The sequence below is a fragment of the Bos taurus genome, chromosome 4, assembly GCF_002263795.3.
Source record: "Bos taurus isolate L1 Dominette 01449 registration number 42190680 breed Hereford chromosome 4, ARS-UCD2.0, whole genome shotgun sequence".
NCBI lineage: Eukaryota > Metazoa > Chordata > Mammalia > Artiodactyla > Bovidae > Bos > Bos taurus.
In genome coordinates this window covers 107,026,307-107,045,732 of record NC_037331.1, presented here as the reverse complement: position 1 = coordinate 107,045,732, position 19,426 = coordinate 107,026,307, and the positions used below count along the sequence as shown (strand labels likewise).

The 19,426-nt window shown below is 45.2% G+C and overlaps 1 protein-coding gene across 4 annotated transcripts in view; it reads left to right on the top strand.

The window, feature by feature from the left end:
* Positions 1-19,426, top strand: part of TCAF1 (TRPM8 channel associated factor 1) — a 51,292-nt gene that overhangs the window by 24,852 nt on the left and 7,014 nt on the right. For all 4 annotated transcript variants that reach the window (XM_005205865.5, XM_005205866.5, XM_059885634.1 and 1 more), the window contains 6 exon segments: positions 1,083-1,716; positions 14,053-15,047; positions 15,309-15,406; positions 16,668-16,881; positions 17,196-17,435; positions 18,923-19,260. In XM_005205865.5, the coding sequence (XP_005205922.1) occupies positions 1,097-1,716; positions 14,053-15,047; positions 15,309-15,406; positions 16,668-16,881; positions 17,196-17,435; positions 18,923-19,260 (2,505 nt within the window). In that variant the 5' untranslated portion in view covers positions 1,083-1,096.

Sequence of the window (19,426 nt, the reverse complement as noted above, 5' to 3'; positions counted from 1 at the left end):
AGTCTGTCCATGAGGGAAGTGCTTCAGTAAAGGGCACATAGAGGAGGTCAGAGTGCAGAGTGACCTTAAGCAGGGAGCTCAAGGTGAAGAAGCAGAGGGTTTTTGTGACTGCACATCCATCGACATATACACCTTTTGCTGCTATGTCTGGGTGCAAGTAATAATCTGCTATCAATTCATAATGTATTACTTTCTGCTTTTGGTTTTCTGGGCCTACGCTGAGATTAATATGATCAGTGTGAGCGCCGAGTGGGATGGAGCGGGGGTGGGGAGACAGCGCGCTGCACCTCTGTGTTGCTTTCCTGTGGTTGCTGCAGTAAAGTGCCACAAACTGAGTAGCTTAAAACAACAGAAATGTATTCTGTAGCAGTTCTAGAGGCTTAGATGTTTGAAATCCAAGTGTTGACAGGTTTGGTTCTTTCTGGAAGTTCTGAAGGAGAGTCTGTTTCATGTGTCTCGCCTACCTCTGGTGTTCACCGGCAGTCTTTGGCATTCCTTGGCTCATTGAGACATCACAGAGACCCTGATACCTGCCTACATGTTCTCATAGCCTGTGTATCTCTCCCTGGGTACCTGTGTCCCAATTTCCTCTTCTTTTAAAGGCTCCAGTCATTAAATTGTGTGCTTAGCCACTCAGGCATGTCTGACACTTTGCGACCCTTTGGACTGTAGCCCACCAGGCTTCTCGGTCCATGGGATTTTTCAGGCAAGAATCTGCAAAGACTCTATTTCCAAATAAGGTCATACAGGTACTGGGAGTTAGTACTTGAACGTATGTCTTTGGAGACACAGTTCTGCCTTTGTTCTTAACTCCTGTTTGTTTCCTTCTGTGACGGAAATGCGTGGAGCTCACTTAGTTTGACAGTAAGAGTGTTAATGGACAGGGCACAACAGGGTCTCCTGGGTTGGAGACACCGACAGCCTTGAGTGCTTGAGTGCTTGAGTGCTTGAGTCTGTTCACAGCATCGGTCTCATCTGCTCAGTGGGAAGAGCTGCCCCAGCTAGGGAAGAGTGAACTGCTTGGCTCGTTTGTTTGTTTACCGATTCTTCACCAGGCTGAGTCTTTGCTTTCCTCTCTGCAGAAGCCGGTCCAGCCATGGCGACTCCATCTGCTGCCTTCGAGGCCCTTATGAATGGAGTGACAAGCTGGAACGTCCCCGAAGACGCCGTCCCGTGTGAACTGCTTCTTATCGGAGAAGCCTCCTTCCCGGTGATGGTGAATGACATGGGCCAGGTCCTCATCGCGGCCTCCTCCTATGGCCGAGGCCGCCTGGTGGTGGTGTCCCACGAGGACTACTTGGTGGAGGCCCAGCTCACTCCCTTTCTCCTCAACGCAGTGGGTTGGCTTTGCTCTTCCCCCGGGGCTCCCGTGGGTGTGCACCCCTCCCTGGCACCTCTGGCCAAAATCCTGGAGGGCTCTGGAGTGGAGGCAAAGGTTGAGCCCGAAGTGAAAGACTCCCTGGGCGTTTACTGCATTGATGCCTACAATGAAACCATGACTGAGAAGTTAGTCAAGTTCATGAAACGTGGAGGAGGCTTGCTTATTGGAGGCCAAGCCTGGGACTGGGCCAACCAGGGCGATGATGAAAGGGTTCTGTTCACGTTCCCAGGGAACCTCGTGACCAGCGTGGCCGGTGTGTACTTCACCGACAACAAAGGCGACACGAGCTTCTTTAAAGTGTCTAAGAAGATGCCCAAGATCCCAGTCTTGGTGAGGTGAGTGCATTAGCCCACGGGACGTTGGTCCCAGATTAAAAAGCAGACGCATGGCTTCTGTCTTCAGGCTACTCCAAGGCTAACAGAAGAGAATTTGGCATTCAAACATAGATTCATCATAAGTCAACCAGAGTGTTAAAATACCCTGAGACACAGGAAGGGCAGGGTCCCTTGTTGCTGCTACATTTTCAGACCAGATTACTTAGCTCTTGGATGGGAGAAACTCCTTAGTAACCATTGTGTCCCGCAGCATCTAGCTTATAAAATGTATAGTGTAGTGTAGTAGTGTTACTTGCTCAGTCATGTCCCACGCTCTGCAATCCCACAGACTGTAGCCCGCCAGGCTCCTCTGTCCATTGGATTCTCCAGGCAAGAGTACTGGAGTGGATTGCCATTCCCTTCTCCACAGGATCTTCCTGACCCAGGGATCGAACCCGGGCCTTCTGTGTTGCAGGCAGATTCTTTACCATTTAGCTACAGGGAAGACCTAGTAAAATGTATATATTGCTGAATCTCAGGGTTGGCATGACTGATCCAGGAAGGTCATAGGTCAAGGTTGCTTGCAAATGAAATATAAGGAAAAGGAAAACAAATAAAGTCTAGAGAGCTTTCAGAAAAGTTTTGAAATATCCAACCAGATGGGATTAGGATGGAAGTAAGAGCTAGAGAGTGTTGGAGAAGACTCTTGAGAGTCCCTTGGACTGCAAGGAGATCCAACCAGTCCATTCTGAAGGAGATCAGCCCTGGGATTTCTTTGGAGGGAATGATGCTGAAGCTGAAACTCCAGTACTTTGGCCATCTCATGCGAAGGGTTGACTCATTGGAAAAGACTCTGATTCTGGGAGGGACTGGGGGCAGGAAGAGAAGGGGAAGACAGAGAATGAGATGGCTGGATGGCATCACTGACTCGATGGACGTGAGTCTGAGTGAATTCCGGGAGTTGGTGATGGACAGGGAGGCCTGGCATGCTGCGATTCATGGGGTCACAAAGAGTCGGGCACGACTGAGCGACTGAACTGACTGAACTGAAGAGCTAGAGAATTCAAAAGCTGAGATACAGAAAGGTGGCACATCTTTAACCTTAGAGATGACTTTATCTCTGGGAGCAAAAGACATGATGATGGAGAATGAAGGAGGCAGGTGATAGATTCAGGGACAGGCTTCATGGAAAGTTCTTTGAGGACATCACCCAACCTGTTCCATTCACATTGTCCTCCAGCACCTCATACACTATTGAACATGGTTAGTAGGTGCTCAGTAAACACGTATTAGATGGATGATTGGATGGATGAAGAAAGAGATGAGAAGCTGGAGTAGTCCTAGCAGTAGAAAAATCACACCAGGCCATGCCTTATATTGTACATGAAAACTCTCAGCATCCTTGGAGCAAAAAGCATAGGTATTTCTGATGGGTGCAGAGTGAGGTGAGGGTGGACTGGGTGAGGAGGGCACACCAGGTTTAGTATAGAGACTTTGGGGAAGATCTGTGGCCTCTCCTTGGCATGGCACTCCTGGAACACCCCACAGCTCCATACTCACATGTGCAGTGAGAAAAGAGTTATTCAGAGACACAGAGATTGATCAGGTTGATCAAACTTCTGCTTACAAAGATCTCCATTCTAAGGAACAGCAAGGTAAAACCTGAGCCTCATTCCATTAACAGCATAATCCCCTTTAGTTAAGTTAGTTTCCTTAAAAGATGTTTTTCTCTATCAAAATCATACCTGTTTTTTCTTTGGTTATGCCTGTATCTCTCTGAATCTGAAATTTTTTCCTTTGTGGTTAAATCATGTGTGTGTGTGCAAAGAAGTGGACCCACACATTTCAAACCTGTGTTGTTCAAAGGCCAGCTGTATTTTTGAATTATGATTATTCTTCATGGCATACTATTTTAAACTACTTTTTCAATATTGCTGGATCCCTTACTTTCTAATTTTTATTTTAAAATTATTAAATCACAAACCCACAATGTAACTGTTTTCATCTCTTTCCTATTCATTCATAATTTTATACCCTTGTCATCTTAATATACATGCTGTTTTGAATTCTGCTCATACACATTTTTCATTCTGTGTAATTATTAAAATTATAAAATAGATTACATTTTATGTAATCTTTAAAAATATAAAAACAATTATATATAATTACATTCTGTGTAATCTTTAAAATTGGCATTTATGTGAATGCCAATATATACCTCATTTATTTAATCATTTGGTTTCTATTGAAGCTTTGGATCTTTCATCAGTCATCTTGTAACTATGTAATACTGTATTACATATCGTCAGTTCATTTTAGAAGTATCAGACAACACTAGACACCAACATGCTTCTATTAGAATTCAGTAACAGAGGTTCTTTCCATCACTGGCCATCAAGTTCACATTGAAAGTCCCTGTGGATTTAGTTACTCTGCCCAAATGTCTTGCTATTTATTTTTAAACCCACATTTGAACATGCAAGTGTGAATTAAGATAGCTTTGACTTTGTTACTTGTACATTTCTTATTAAAATACATTCTAAATAAGATCTTAGGGTAAACTTTCTAAGAGTAAACTGTCCACAGGCCTTATCAAAATGAATCAAATTTTCAACAGAAGAAATTACTACTTTTATGATCATAAAAATAAAACCCTAAGTGATAAAGCCTTATGATCCACTTTTAGCCTGGTAAGAACACCCACAGATGTCAGGACACAAGCCTCAGAGTCACTGCCCTTACTTCCTGCCTAGAAAGCACCATGGTCTCCTTGTAGGGTACTAGCCACCACGTGGCAGGAGGAGAAAGGGACAACAGAAGATGAGATGGTTGGATTGCATCACCATCTCAATGGACATGAGTTTGAGTAAGTTCTAGGAGCTGGTGATAGACAGGGAAGCCTGGTGTGCTGCAGTCCATGGGGTTGCAAAGAGTCGGATACGACTGAGCAACTGAACTGGACTGAAGCCACCGTGTTGCTGGTATGACCACACCCCCAGACTCTGTTCGATGAGCAATGTCTACTCTTCCTTCTACTTATCCTCACTGGCCTCCACTCTGCCTCCAGCTCTGAAGGCAGTGGCTGTTGTACTTTGTGTGCAGAGCCACCTTTCTATTACGCATTCATTCAAACAAATACTGGGTCCACTGTCATAAACACAGCCTCATTTCAAGACTCAGGATTCTAGTAAGAGATTTCATATCTACTTGGAAAAGCACCGTTTTAGTGGAGGCCAGCTTTTGGTTCAGTTCAATTTAGTCACTCAGTCATGTGTGACTCTTTGCGACCCCATGAATTGCAGCACGCCAGGCCTCCCTGTCCATCACCAACTCCCGGAGTTCACCCAAACCCACGTCCATTGAGTCGGTGATGCCATCCACCATCTCATCCTCTGTCGTCCCCTTCTCCTCCTGCCCCCCATCCCTCCCAGCATCAGGGTTTTTTCCAGTGAGTCAGCTCTTCACATCAGGTGGCCAAAGGATTGGAGTTTCAGCTTCAACATCAGTCCTTCCAATGAACACCCAGGACTGATCTCCTTTAGGATGGACTGGTTGGATCTCCTTGCAGTCCAAGGGACTCTCAAGAGTCTTCTCCAACACCACAGTTCAAAAGCATCAATTCATTGGTGCCCAGCTTTCTTTATAGTCCAACTCTCACATTTGGTGGCTCAGATGGTAAAGTGTCTGCCTACAATGTGGGAGACCCAGGTTCGATCCCTGGGTCGGGAAGATCCCCTGGAGAAGGAAATGGCAATCCACTCCAGTACTCTTGCCTGGAAAATTCCATGGACAGAGGAGCCTGGTAAGCTACAGTCCATGGGGTTGCAAAGAGTCGGACATGACTGAGTGACTTCAATTTCTTTCTTTCTTTCACTTTCACTCACATCCATACACGACTACTGGAAAAACCATAGCCTTGACTAGACGGACCTTTGTTGGCAAAGTAATATCTCTGCTTTTTAATATGCTACCTAGGTTGGTCATAACTTTCCTTCCAAGGAGTAAGCATCTTTTAATTTCATGGCTACAATCACCATCTGCAGTGATTTTGGAGCCCCCCAAAATAAAGTCAGCCACTGTTTCCCCATCTATTTGCCATGAAGTAATGGGACGGGATGCCAGGATCTTACTTTTCTGAATGTTGAGCTTTAAGCCAACTTTTTCAATCTCCTCTTTCAGTTTCATCAAGAGGCTCTTTAGTTCTTCTTCACTTTCTGCCATAAGGGTGGTGTCATCTGCATATCTGAGGTTAATAAGTTCCTAGATAATGTCTGTTGCTTGCTCTAAAACCTTGAGCAACAGGTAAGTCTCATCTTTAAAGCAGGATTAATAATGACTACCTTTAAGAGTGGTTGTAAGAATTCAGTGAATTAAGAAACATGTTCAAAGTACCTGCTGCTGCTACTGCTAAGTCACTTCAGTCGTGTCCGACTCTGTGCGACCCCAGAGATGGCAGCCCACCAGGCTCCCCCGTCCCTGGGATTCTCCAAGCAAGAACACTGGAGTGGGTTGCCATTTCCTTCTCCAATGCATGAAAGTGAAAAAGCGAAAGTGAAGTTGCTCAGTCGTGTCCGACTCTTAGCAACCCCATGGACTGCAGCCTACCAGGCTCGTCCACCCCTGGGATTTTCCAGGCAAGAGTACTGGAGTGGGTTGCCATTGCCTTCTCCTCAAAGTATCTAAAATGCTTTGTTTTGACATTAGCCTTCATGTTATGGTATATAAGCATATGAGGTCATGAATATCGTTTCCAACCATTGAGATATACCTGGCATCCATCGTTATGCTGCTTTGCCCCAAGTCATGTGTTCTACTCCAGTTGTATAAGCTATTGATATTTTAACTGATACTTTTCCTATTTCCTCCATCAAACTGAGGCAGCAGCAGCAGGACCAGCTGCCATGTTTTATCCTCTTTATGCATTTAACCAAGCAAGGGCTAGACATGGAATTGGCATTACCAATAAAGAGACTTATGCTGATTAAACATATCATTAGATAATCAGTCTAAGGGAGGTTCTGGGAGACTCAACCACAATAGTTTGCTCTATTTTTGGATAAGAAGGCCCTTGTCCCATTTTAACACAAATCTCAGGCTTCTGTTAAGAGTTCTTGTTCTGTATTTGTTCATTCATCCATTCATTTAGGCCAGCATTTTTGTTGAGTATATGCTGTAATCTCAGGCATTATTTCTTATTTCAAGAAAATTATTTCCAGAGATCTGAGAATCAGAAGTGCAGAAACATCTCCAATAACCAGCTTGGAGGAAATACAAAAAACAAGTACCTGTTGTAGGAAGAAGTCTGTGATATCTAGGTTCAGTAGAACTCAGAAACCTGAGGTTGCAGCTAGCAATTTACGCACCGTGACTTAGCGTGTGCTTTCCACTCTCTTTCTCTCTTTAAATGGAAAGTACTTGAGTATAATAGAAGGTCCTTGACCTCATTTCAGCTATTACTCCATTGAGAATGGTTTTCAGTCTTCAGTGATCTGTGTATATTCACAATCATTAGAGATACAGAGAAAAGAATGTAGAACAACAGTCATGCTTTGAAATGTCCACATGCTCCAAATTCCTTGGCTTGAAAACACTCCTATGAAACCTGAACTGGCAGACATTAGAAACTGATGCCCAGAGAAGGCAATGGCACCCCACTCCAGTACTGTTGCCTGAAAAATCCCATGGACGGAGGAGCCTGGTGGGCTGCAGTCCATGGGGTCGATAAGAGTCGGACACGACTGAGCGACTTCACTTTCACTTTTCACTTTCATGCACTGGAGAAGGAAATGGGAACCCACTCCAGTGTTCTTGCCTGGAGAATCCCGGGGACGGGGGAGCCTGGTGGGCTGCCGTCTATAGGGTCACACAGAGTTGGACACAACTGAGGCGATTCAGCAGCAGCAGCAGCAGAAGTTGATACCATATATAGATAGATAGATAATCTCCACTTCATTTTGAAAGATAGTCAAGGGATATTGTATATAAAACAGTCTTTTGAATTCCAGATTAAGAAGATTTCAGAATTTTGAAACTTGACTATCTACGTGAAATAAGTAACCTGCCAAATTACTGAAGATAATCAACATGAATATGAGTCCCCAGGTAGTTCTGAAAATAATTGAACTCAGGTCTCCTGCATTGCAGGCAGATAAAATATCTGAACAGATATTAATAAACTTATTTGTAACAAGGATCCACAAGTCCTTGGAAGTCATTGCTAGGATAGATAGAATGCTAACTGCCAACGTTAAGTCAGGTCATGACCCAGCAAGGTGGGGTGAACATACATACCTACCAAACCTTGTGCTTCTTACTACATTCCTAGCCATTTATAATAAAATTGTATTAACTGGTTCTCACAAAACTAGAAGTTTTTAGAGAGTGAATTCAAGTGGGAAGATGTGCCACTTTAGAAAAGAAATTGCTAAATCACAATTGAGTTTTCTTTTCCTTTTTGTAAACATTTTCCCTTCTGCAATTTCAAAATAAATGCTTACTGGGAAAAAAAGAAATAGTCCCAAAGGATGAAAAGTAAAAAGTGAAAGACCTTCGTCCCCCACCTCTGCCTCCTACTAATTCTTCTGTCCAGAGGTAATCACTGCTTATAGTTTGCACTGTGTCTTTTTTGATACTAACTCTATATGAACTCTTTCAGAAATAAGAGGAGAGGAAAGTTTTTGTAGTTTGATTTATTAAACCAGTATTTCTCTGATATTAAAGCCAAAGAAAGACATTGTAAGACAAGAAAACTCAGAGCAATGTCCCTCATGAACATAGATGCAAAAATTCTTAATAAAATATTGTAAATAGATGATGATATGTAAAAAGGATAATCAGTTCAGTTCAGTTCAGTTGCTCAGTCATGTCCGACTCTTTGCGACCCCATGAATTGCAGCACGCCAGGCCTCCCTGTCCATCACCATCTCCCGGAGTTCACTCAGACTCACGTCCATCGAGTCAGTGATGCCATCCAGCCATCTCATCCTCTGTCGTCCCCTTCTCCTGCCCCCAATCCCTCCCAGCATCAGAGTCTTTTCCAATGAGTCAACTCTTCACATGAGGTGGCCAAAGTACTGGAGTTTCAGCTTCAGCATCAGTCCTTCCAAAGAACACCCAGGGCTGATCTCCTTCAGAATGCACTGGTTGGATCTCCTTCCAGTCCAAGGGACTCTCAAGAGTCTTCTCCAACACCACAGTTCAAAAGCATCAATTCTTCGGCGCTCAGCCTTCTTCACAGTCCAACTCTCACATCCATACATGACCACAGGAAAAACCAAAGCCTTGACTAGATGGACCTTTGTTGGCAAAGTAATGTCTCTGCTTTTGAATATGCTCTCTAGGTTGCTCATAACTTTCCTTCCAAAAAGGATAAGACATCATGACAAATAAGGCTTGTTCTAGGACTGCTTGGCTGGTTTAACATTCAGATATCAAATTAATTCACAGTTTATTTTCTTAATGCAAAATAAATGAGAAACATCATATAATTCAATAGTTGCACACAGACAGAAAAAAAGAACTGACAAAATTCAATATCAAATCATGATAAAATTTCCACAAAGCAGAAATAAAAGGAAACTGCTCAGTGTGATGAGTCCTCTTTGAAAAGCGGATAGCCAAGAGCATACTTTCTGGTGAAATACCCTCAGATTGAGAACAAAGCCAGGAAGGATATTTTTATATAACATTGTACTTAAGTTTCTAGCCAGTGCAGTAAGGCAAGTAAAAAAGCATAGAGATTAAATTTAAGAAGCACACCTATGTTTGTTTGCAGAAAACATGATTTTCTATGTAAAATATTCTTAAAACTGCAAAAAAAAAAAAAAGCCACTGTAATAATTGAGTTTAGCAAGGTTTCAGGATACAAAGTCAATATACAAAAATAAATTGTATTTTTATATAGTAGTAATTGATCATTGAAATTAAAAATACAATATCTGTTAAGACAGGGTCCCACATCATGAAATACTAGCAAATAAATTTAACAAAATGTGTCACACAACATGTATGCTGAAAATCACAAAACATCACTGGGAGAAATTAAATAAAACCTAAAGAAATAGTGAAATACACCATGTTGATGGATCAGGACACTCAGTATTTTTAAGATGTCAATTTTTCCCCAAATTAGCTATAGATTCAGTCCAATCCCAACCAAAGTTCAAACTGGTTCTAAAATTAAATGCAAGTGAAAATAACTAACATAATTTCCAAATTTACTGGGAAGCTAAAGTGATCAAAACACTGTATAATAATTGTCAATCTTCTGTTATCACCTCTGATTGGAGGTCATAATTAGAATGCTTTCGTCACCCCTAGAGAGTAAAAGAACAGGGAAACCCGGCATGCTGCAGTCCACGGGGTCGCTAAGAGCTGGGCACGACTGAACAATGGACAACAGAGATAATGAAAGATTCCACTCTTGGTTTCTTTCAGTGCATGTGTGGTTTCATTTGTAAAATTTATATCTCTGATACATTTGAAAATTTTACTATGTATTTGGGTGACGTATAGGTCCAGTTCCTCTTTTCCCAGTAATATAAAATGCCACCTTTTATTATACATTAATACCCATGTTTACCATGTTGCCTTTAATTTTTTAACAAATGTACATTTTTCTGTCTGAGTTGACAATTAACTTGTTTTTATAATCTACCTTTTCACTCAAAACAAGAATTCCATTTCTCCCATCCTTACACTTTTCTGTGCTCACTCCTTACTACCCAAGTTTTGAAATCATCTGGTTTTCTGGTTGTAATTTGGTTTTGCCTTAGCTTTGTTTCTTTGTTCGCTTTGTTTTTAATATTGTGTCTCCTATTAATTCAGAGTGATTTCTTGCCAATCACATAAAATATCACAAGAACTTTATCAGCAGTTTTTCAGCATTAGTTATACAGTACATGGGCACTTTTGCCCATCACTGCTTCGTGTAGACAATCTGTTCCTATATTGTATTCATTTTTGTTTTTCTAGACCTACAGCGTAACCTCAAGTCACTTCTCTGAAAACCTTTAGTGAGTGGTGAGTTTCAGTAATCCTTTTGACACTTTCAGTATTCCCTATGCAGTGAAGAGTCTTGCTGCAGAATATTTTCATTGCACTGAAATACTATTTTTAGGGCACTGATTTCACTTTTTTCTTTGTAGGTAGTTTGGTTTTTGCTTTCCCTTGTCCTTTGAAGCTCATAAACTTGCTATGAATTGACCAGACCTTCTCTATTTCATTTATACGGATTTGCATTCATATAATCAGTTCAATTCAGTTGCTCAGTCGTGTCCAACTCTTGGTGACCCTATGGACTGCAGCACACCAGGCTTCCCTGTCCATCACCAACTCCCAAAGCCTTCTCAAACTCATGTCCATAGAGTCGGTAATGTCATTTCATTCTAAAAACTCAGATCTTTTTTTCAGCACAAAGAAATTTTCATCAAATTAAATGTTTATTTCTTCTTTGTTCTTTGCTTTTAGAACTTCTTGCTAGCCATTAGTCTTCTTATCTATCCTTCATTTTCTCTTAATGAATCACTTCACTCAACCTGCCTATTGGTTTATTCATAGTCTTCAGTTATATCAATACTTATTTTTCTGCCCTTGTATTAAATAGGATTGTCTGTTTGGCAGTTATATTTTTATTCTGATTATTAACTTTTTATAGCAGCCTGTCTCCTTTTTTTTCCTGCAGAGAGATAAGGTATCTCAAAACTTTCCAATGATATACAATATTTATTTAGGACCTTCTCCAGTTATCACTTATTTTGGAGGGAGTTGGTTTTCCCTTTGTTTAGATTGGTGCTTATATTTCATGCTATTAATTTTCATCAAATATTTTTGATTTCTGTTTAAGTGTTAAATGGCATTGAATTTCTAGATTGGTCATTATTGGTTACTGAAGTACATTTTCTCAGGACAAATGATAACCCCTGTTGTTTTTGTTTTCTTGATCTTCTCTTTCACTTATGTGCAGTTCCAGATTCTTCTTTTCTCTTAGGTTTCTGATCAATCTGATTTTGTTTGGTTTATCTTTCCTATTAATACCTCCTGTCCCAGTTTGCTGACTGCACCCTTCTTGAAATCTAGTACTATCATGGTTTTATTCTTTTTTATGTAACTTTTGTTTCATTTCAAAACAGAGAGGAACAGGAAAAGTCAAAATCCACTTCAGGTTTTTTAATGAAACAATCATTTGTCTTCCCCTGCACATAAGTCGTGGCTGTTGGAAATAACAGACGAAATGACAATGTCCCAGCCTCATCGGTGAGCAGGACCTCACCTAGGGTCCTGCTGATGAAGCCTACTATTGACACAGTGTCTGGGTCTCAACTTGGCACATTCAGTGTTTCTCATTTTGCTGTAACAAGCTAGTGTATAAACCTTAATGCCAGTGTAGATCACCTTTTCACTGACTACACTTGTAAGACAGTTAATTGCTTGAAATTTATGAGCAGAACTCATTATAAGAACTAAAACACTTTGTACTTAATTTTGTATGTATAATCTTTGTATATATTTAATTTGCTGATTTTATTATATATGTATTATTAATATATATTAATATTAATTGGGTTTCCCTGGTATCTTAGATGGTAAAGAATCCTCCTGCAATGTGGAAGACCTGGGCTCAATCCCTGGGTTGGGAAGATCCCCTGGAGGAAGGCATGACAACCCACTCCAGTATTCTTGCATGGAGAATCCCCATGGACAGAAGAGCCTGGTGGGCTACAGTCCATGGAGTCACAAAGAGTCAGACACAACTGAGTGACTAAGCACAAATTATTATTAATTATATACAATAATAATTTTATTTATTAATAGACAATATTATATACAATATAATACAATTATACATTGTATTATATATTGTATTGTATTTTATATATTGTAGATTATATATGCAAATATATTCTATACAATGCAAGTATCTATATACAATAATTATATTATTATTAATATATATAATAAAATCAGCAAATTAAAGATATACTAAGATGTTGCTGGAGAAATATAAATGCCACAAAAAATAGACCACCCTGGCTGCTCTATAAAGAAAGAATGACTTCTTTCTTTAGGCAAATGATCACTAGAAGCAATATTGTAATCACAAGGTTGTCTGGTGATTTTGGAATCAGAGCAAAAACAGCTGGATGAGTGGTTTTAATGTTAGTGCTTCAAGGAGCTGGAGAGCCATCTTGTAGGGTGATGCCTTTATCTTCAGGAAAGGTTTGGGCCTGCTAAGAGGACTGTAGTTTCCCCATCAGTTAATTACAGCTCTGCCAACCACAGAGAGTACAACACAAATACTACAGACATGCCACTACCTGACTCCCCTTTTTCAGTGTTTCCTTACAGCTGCCTCTGACCATACAGTCACACAATCAGTGAGAGGGGCTTAACCAGCTCTGGGATCTCAAGCTTATAGAGAGAGATCACTCTACCTCGTCACCTTCATAATCCCACTATCTGGGGCTGAATCCCCATTTTGAGGTTATAGGCGTCCTGAAGCCTTATAGGAGTTTGTTACCCTTAGATTAGAAACAGTTGAGGTTTCCCCAGTGGCTCAGCAGGTAAAGAATCTGCCTGCAATGCAGGAGATGCAGGTTCAATCCCTGGGTCAGAAACATCCCCTGGAGGAGGAAACGGCAACCCACTCCAATATTCGTGCCTGGAGAATCCCATGGACAGAGGAGCCTAGTGGGCTCCATCCAAAGGGTTGCAAAGAGTCAAACACAGCTGAGCATGCACACACACAGAGACAGAAGCAGTTGGTGATGAGAAGAGCCTTATAGCATGGATATGTGTCACTCCTGTTGGGCCAGAATGAATGTATGGAATTCTGGGTGTAGACAGTCAGTCCTCTTGTGTTCAAGTAACAAGAGGGTCCTACAAGAGTTGAGGCCAGTCAGCTCCTTGCCCAGCCTTTTGGGATACTAGTGGTTCTTCACTCGAGCCACTAACGAGAACTCAGCTGTTTGCTTTATTTGCAGAAAGCTGGTGGCATGAAATTATAAATAAGCCCCCTTAGCAGAATGAAACCATGATTTCTCCTTCAGTTCTTCATATAGTGCTTAAAAGACTGAACAGACACTTAAATCCAGACTATTTAAGATACAATATTGAGTAAACCCAGCAGGACTTCTTTCAAGATTTTCTTTGGCAGGTTAATACACAGAGAAGGATAGAGCAGGATCAATCTGTGGAGGCCCTCTGTCTTCCCTCCAACAAGTCTCCGCACCCAGGGAGCTCAGGTCTGTCCTAGCTCTCTCGCAAGAGCTAAAGATGATATTAGTAAGTCTGCCGCTTGCTACATGCTGGGTGCTGTGCTGAGCCCTTTGTAACAGAGAACACGTGTGTCTTTTGCAGTTGTGAGGATGATCTCTCCGAGGACAGAGATGAGCTCCTGCACGGGATTTCTGAGCTGGACATCACCAATTCGGACTGTTTCCCATCCCAGCTGCTAGTGCACGGGGCCTTAGCCTTTCCCCTGGGGCTAGATTCCTACCACGGCTGTGTCATAGCGGCTGCCCGCTACGGCCGGGGCAGGGTGGTCGTGACCGGCCACAAGGTCCTATTCACCGTGGGTAAACTGGGCCCCTTCTTGCTCAACGCCGTCCGCTGGCTGGACGCGGGCCGCAGAGGCAAGATCGTGGTGCAGACGGAGCTGAGGACTCTGAGTGGGCTGCTCGCCGTGGGGGGCATAGACACCAGCATTGAGCCCAATCTGACCAGCGATGCCAGTGTCTACTGCTTTGAGCCCGTGAGTGATGTAGGAGTCAAGGAGCTGCAGGAGTTTGTAGCCGAAGGCGGGGGCCTGTTTGTCGGAGCCCAGGCCTGGTGGTGGGCCTTCAAGAACCCAGGCGTATCCCCTTTGGCGCGGTTCCCAGGAAACCTCCTCCTCAACCCCTTTGGCATTAGCATCACCAGCCAAAGCCTCAACCCGGGGCCCTTTCGTACTCCCAAGGCGGGGATAAGGACCTACCATTTCCGCTCCACCCTGGCTGAGTTCCAGGTTATCATGGGCAGGAAGAGAGGGAACGTGGAGAAGGGCTGGTTGGCCAAGCTGGGTCCGGACGGCGCGGCTTTTCTGCAAATCCCCGCGGAGGAGATCCCCGCCTACATGTCGGTGCACCGGCTTCTAAGGAAGCTGCTGAGTCGCTATCGGCTCCCGGTGGCGACCCGTGAGAATCCCGTCATCAACGACTGCTGCCGGGGTGCCATGCTCTCCCTGGCCACTGGGCTGGCTCACTCGGGAAGCGACCTGTCTCTATTAGTCCCCGAAATTGAAGACATGTACAGCAGCCCCTATCTGCGCCCCTCGGAATCTCCCATCACCGTGGAGGTCAACTGCAACAACCCTGGTGAGGAAGGAGGGGTAGATGGGAGCGGGGCAGGTGGGAACGTGGGGGGATGACTTCCGCAGCTCAGCTGAGGTCTCGTCACCTCCGGGGCCATCTCCAGCCTCTGCCGTGCAAATCTCAATGAGGACGAGGTTGGGGTTTTAGGGAATGCTTGGAAAATGAGAGCCAGGGAGGCAGAGCTGCTGGAGGGACTCTGGGAGCAGGCTTCAGATGGAATTGTGTCGGGTAGGATAACGCCTGCTCTTCCCTGACTCTTGGCAGGCACCAGGTACTGCTGGATGAGCACCGGGCTCTACATACCCGGAAGGCAAATTATTGAGGTCTCCCTGCCTGAAGCTGCCGCCTCTGCTGACCTGAAGGTAAGGCATGCCCCATCCCTCCACATAACACAGAAGCCAGATGCTCCTGCTTTCATAGTCGGCATCTTATTCAATCCTCCTACACACCCTACTGGCAATGTTGTCGTTTAGTCTCTCAGTCGTGTCCGACTCTTTGCGACCCCATGGACTGTAGCCCACCAGGCGCCTCTGTCTATGGAATTTTCCAGGAAAGATGACTGGAGTGGGTTGCATTTTCCTCCCCAGTTGGCAATAGAGGGCATGTACTTCTGCCCCTTTAGTTGCTTAGGATGAAACAGCTAAGGGGCAGAACATCTAACTGATTGGTTTAAATGTATGGATTTGATACATTTCAGAGCCCCAGGGCTCAGCCCTGACCAACTTCTGGCTCAAGTCTTGTGCTTTTAGCTTAAATGTCACAGGTGGGAAGAAGAAAGATACCAGATGGATGGTGCCCTAAAATACAGTGGCATCTAGTAAATCTCAGTTCACATTTCATCCCGTGTACATCTCACACGGAAGCATGAGGTGCTACACACTCAGGCTTCTTCCCTGGGACGTCACACACTTGCCCCGTCCGCTCCGGCTCTGTCACTTTCACACACACACACACACACACATCCTATTTGCAAAATTCAGATACCGTCCTGCTCTGTCCCCCTTGAGGGTCATTGTGATGGTTAGCATCTATTTTGTGCCTGTATGTATCCTGGAACTTGTTTAGCATAAACCCTGGAAAACAGTCCCAGGAAACCTCTGAGGACAGGGGTCACTCCACTGGCCCAGGAACAGGGGCCTTGGAGAATAGGAAGAATGGAATCAATCCTTCACTGCATCAGCCCGTCACACTGCTTCCTCCTGGGCCTTCTCTCTGGTCAGAAGGCAGGATGCCCTCTTCCCATTCCCAAAGCCAGATTCACTCCCAGGGAACAGCCAGCCTAGGATTCTCTGTTACAGAGACACCAAGGGACTCTGTATGGGAGTGGCTCTCCCCACAATTAGCATCTGCGTCATACCTGGTGCCCCTCTGGTCTGCGTCTCAGCAGGACCCTTAATAGAGCTGTTTGACCCCTTGCAGTAGATTAACAGAGTCTGTTCCATACAACCTTGAGGGTGGTACAATTTCATGGGTTTCGAACACAGGGCTTACAAATGGTGGGATGCTTGGACTTAGCTGGGGTTCCTGGACCCATGACCCTTCCTGTCCCCCTGTCCTGGGCACTTTCCCCTTCCGCCCACACGTGCCCCAGGGTCACACTCCTCGGGGATCTCTCTGCTCCAGATACAGATTGGCTGCCACACCGATGACCTGACCAGGGCCAGCAAGCTGTTCCGAGGCCCCCTGGTGATTAACCGCTGCTGCCTGGACAAACCCACCAAGTCCATCACCTGCCTCTGGGGGGGCCTCCTGTACATCATCGTGCCTCAGAGCAGCAAGCTGGGCACCGTGCCTGTCACCATTAAGGGAGCTGTGCGTGCTCCCTACTACAAGCTAGGTGAGTGGATGCCTTGGAGCGAACCCCAAAGCACAGGGAGAGCTGGGGGTGAGGAGGCCCTCTGGGGCTGCCTGGTGTAGGAAGAGAGAGAGGTTTGGACTGGCAGAGGGAAGGGAGGTCTGCTTCCTTAGATTTGAGGCCAAGGAGATAAAGACCAAACCACATCACATCCCTGGGGCCTTTGTAGAAGAAGGTTAGAGGGGTATGTGGTTATTGATGGCCTTGGTGTTCTCCTCCTGGAGGGGTTCAGGCGGTATGCATTCATGGGAGGGACTTGGGAAAGTGAGTTTCAAGCCCTGTGGCCTGTCTTCCAGGGGAGACAACCCAGGAGGAGTGGAAGCGGCAGATCCAGGAGAACCCAGGTCCCTGGGGAGAGCTGGCCACAGACAACATCATCCTGACGGTGCCGACCGCGAACCTCCGCACCCTGGAGAACCCCGAGCCGCTGCTTCGCCTCTGGGATGAGGTGATGCAGGCCGTGGCCCGATTGGGGGCCGAGCCCTTCCCACTGCGTCTGCCTCAGAGGATCGTTGCAGATGTGCAGATCTCAGTTGGTGAGTGCCTGGGGCAAACCTCTGTGCATGCTGCCCCTCGGGGCCTTGCTTTATCAGGTGGCGCTGGTGGGACAGAACCAGCCTGCCAGTGCAGGAGACGCAAGAGACACGGGTTTGATCCCTGGGTTGGGAAGATTCCCCTAGAGGAGGAAAAGGCAATCTGCTCCAATATTCTTGCCTGGAAAATTTCATGGACAGAAGAGCCTGGTGGGCTACAGTCCATGGGGTCGCAAAGAGTTGGACATGACGGAGGTGACTTAGCACATGCGATGTAATCCTTGCTATTTAAATAGAAAGGGAAAAAATACATTAAAAAGGAGACTTGGCTGTCTCCCCCAGCAAAACATCAGAAACCCCCTAAGTGTCCAACAGTTACAGGATGGTTAAGTAATGTACTTTCGATGGACGCTAGGAAGACATTTAAAGAGATATTTTGATGGCATAGGAAAATATGATGAGATTAGTTAGTGAAAGTCGCTCAGTTGTATTCAACTCTTTGTGACCCCATGGACTGTAGTCTAGCAGGCTCCTCTGTCCGTGGGATTCTCCAGGCAAGAATACTGGAGTGGGTAACCTATCCCTTCTCCAGGGGATCTTCTCAACCCAGGGATCGAACCCAGGTGTCTAGCATTGCAGGCGGATTCTTTACTGTCTGAGCCACCAGGGAAGCGTTATGTGGCACATAAAAAGCAGGCCCTAGAACCATATGTACATGAGTCTGAGCAAACTCCGGGAGATGGTGAAGGACAGGGAAGCCTGGCATGCTGCAGCCCATGGGGTCACAAAGAGTCGGACACGACTGAGTGACTGAACAACACACAACTGTATGTACACAGTATGTTAAAATGTGTAACAGTTTTAGTCAGCATGTCAAGAGATCTTATCCAACAGTGGAAATGGTGCAGACCATAAGGGCTGGGCTTTCACAGGCATTCGTCAGGGGACTTTAGGGAGTGGAGAAAGATAGCAGAGGGCCTCTTCCTGGGTCACAGGGGTTGGGAGAAAGCATTGAATAAAGGGCTATTTGCCAGTGGGTCAGGAGGCCTGAAAAATGAAGAGCGTGTGAAAATTAAAGAACCACGGAAATCGCCTCTGGACTCTAGTGCCCTTGGCGTACTCAGATGATCACTGTAAAGAGGTTCCAGCCTGGACAGCTCCACATGTAAATATTGAAAAGGGGAACCACTAGTTCTTAATTTTGAGGAGAAGAGTATAATGACGGGTCCACGTGGACAGGGCACTCTCAGAGAAGCAGAAAAAAATTGAATAGTAACGTGAACAGTGATCCCAAACCTGCCTCCATATCTATAGCCAGTCAGAGTGAGGACGAAAGCACTCTTACAGAATGAGGAGATAAGGAGAAAAGCCTGGAAGGGTCTGGGTTTGCCTTTCTGAGCATTCTGGGTATTTGGGGAGACACAGTACAGAGGAGAATTAGGTGGGTGGGGAGCGCCCTGACCCTCTCCTCCCCCTCCTGCCTTTCCCAGGTTGGATGCACGCAGGCTACCCCATCATGTGCCACCTGGAGTCGGTGCAGGAGCTCATCAATGAGAAACTCATCAGAACCAAGGGGCTCTGGGGCCCCGTGCACGAGCTGGGCCGCAACCAGCAGCGGCAGGAGTGGGAGTTCCCCCCGCACACCACCGAGGCCACCTGCAACCTGTGGTGTGTCTACGTGCACGAGACGGTCCTGGGCATCCCTCGAGGACGAGCCAACATTGCTCTGTGGCCCCCGGTTCGGGAGAAAAGAGTCCGAATTTACCTGGGCAAGGGTCCCAATGTGAAAAACTGGAATGCGTGGACGGCCCTGGAGACGTACTTACAGGTACTGGGCCAGCATCGGGGGAGTGCGGTGGGAGCCCCACTGGTGGGGGGACCCTGGGCAGACAGTATCATGGTGCCCGGGGGTCACCTCTCACTAATCTGCCCCTCACCCGCAGGCTGCGGGAGGCTCTGACAAAGTCCAGGGTTGAAGGTCCTGGTGGGTGATA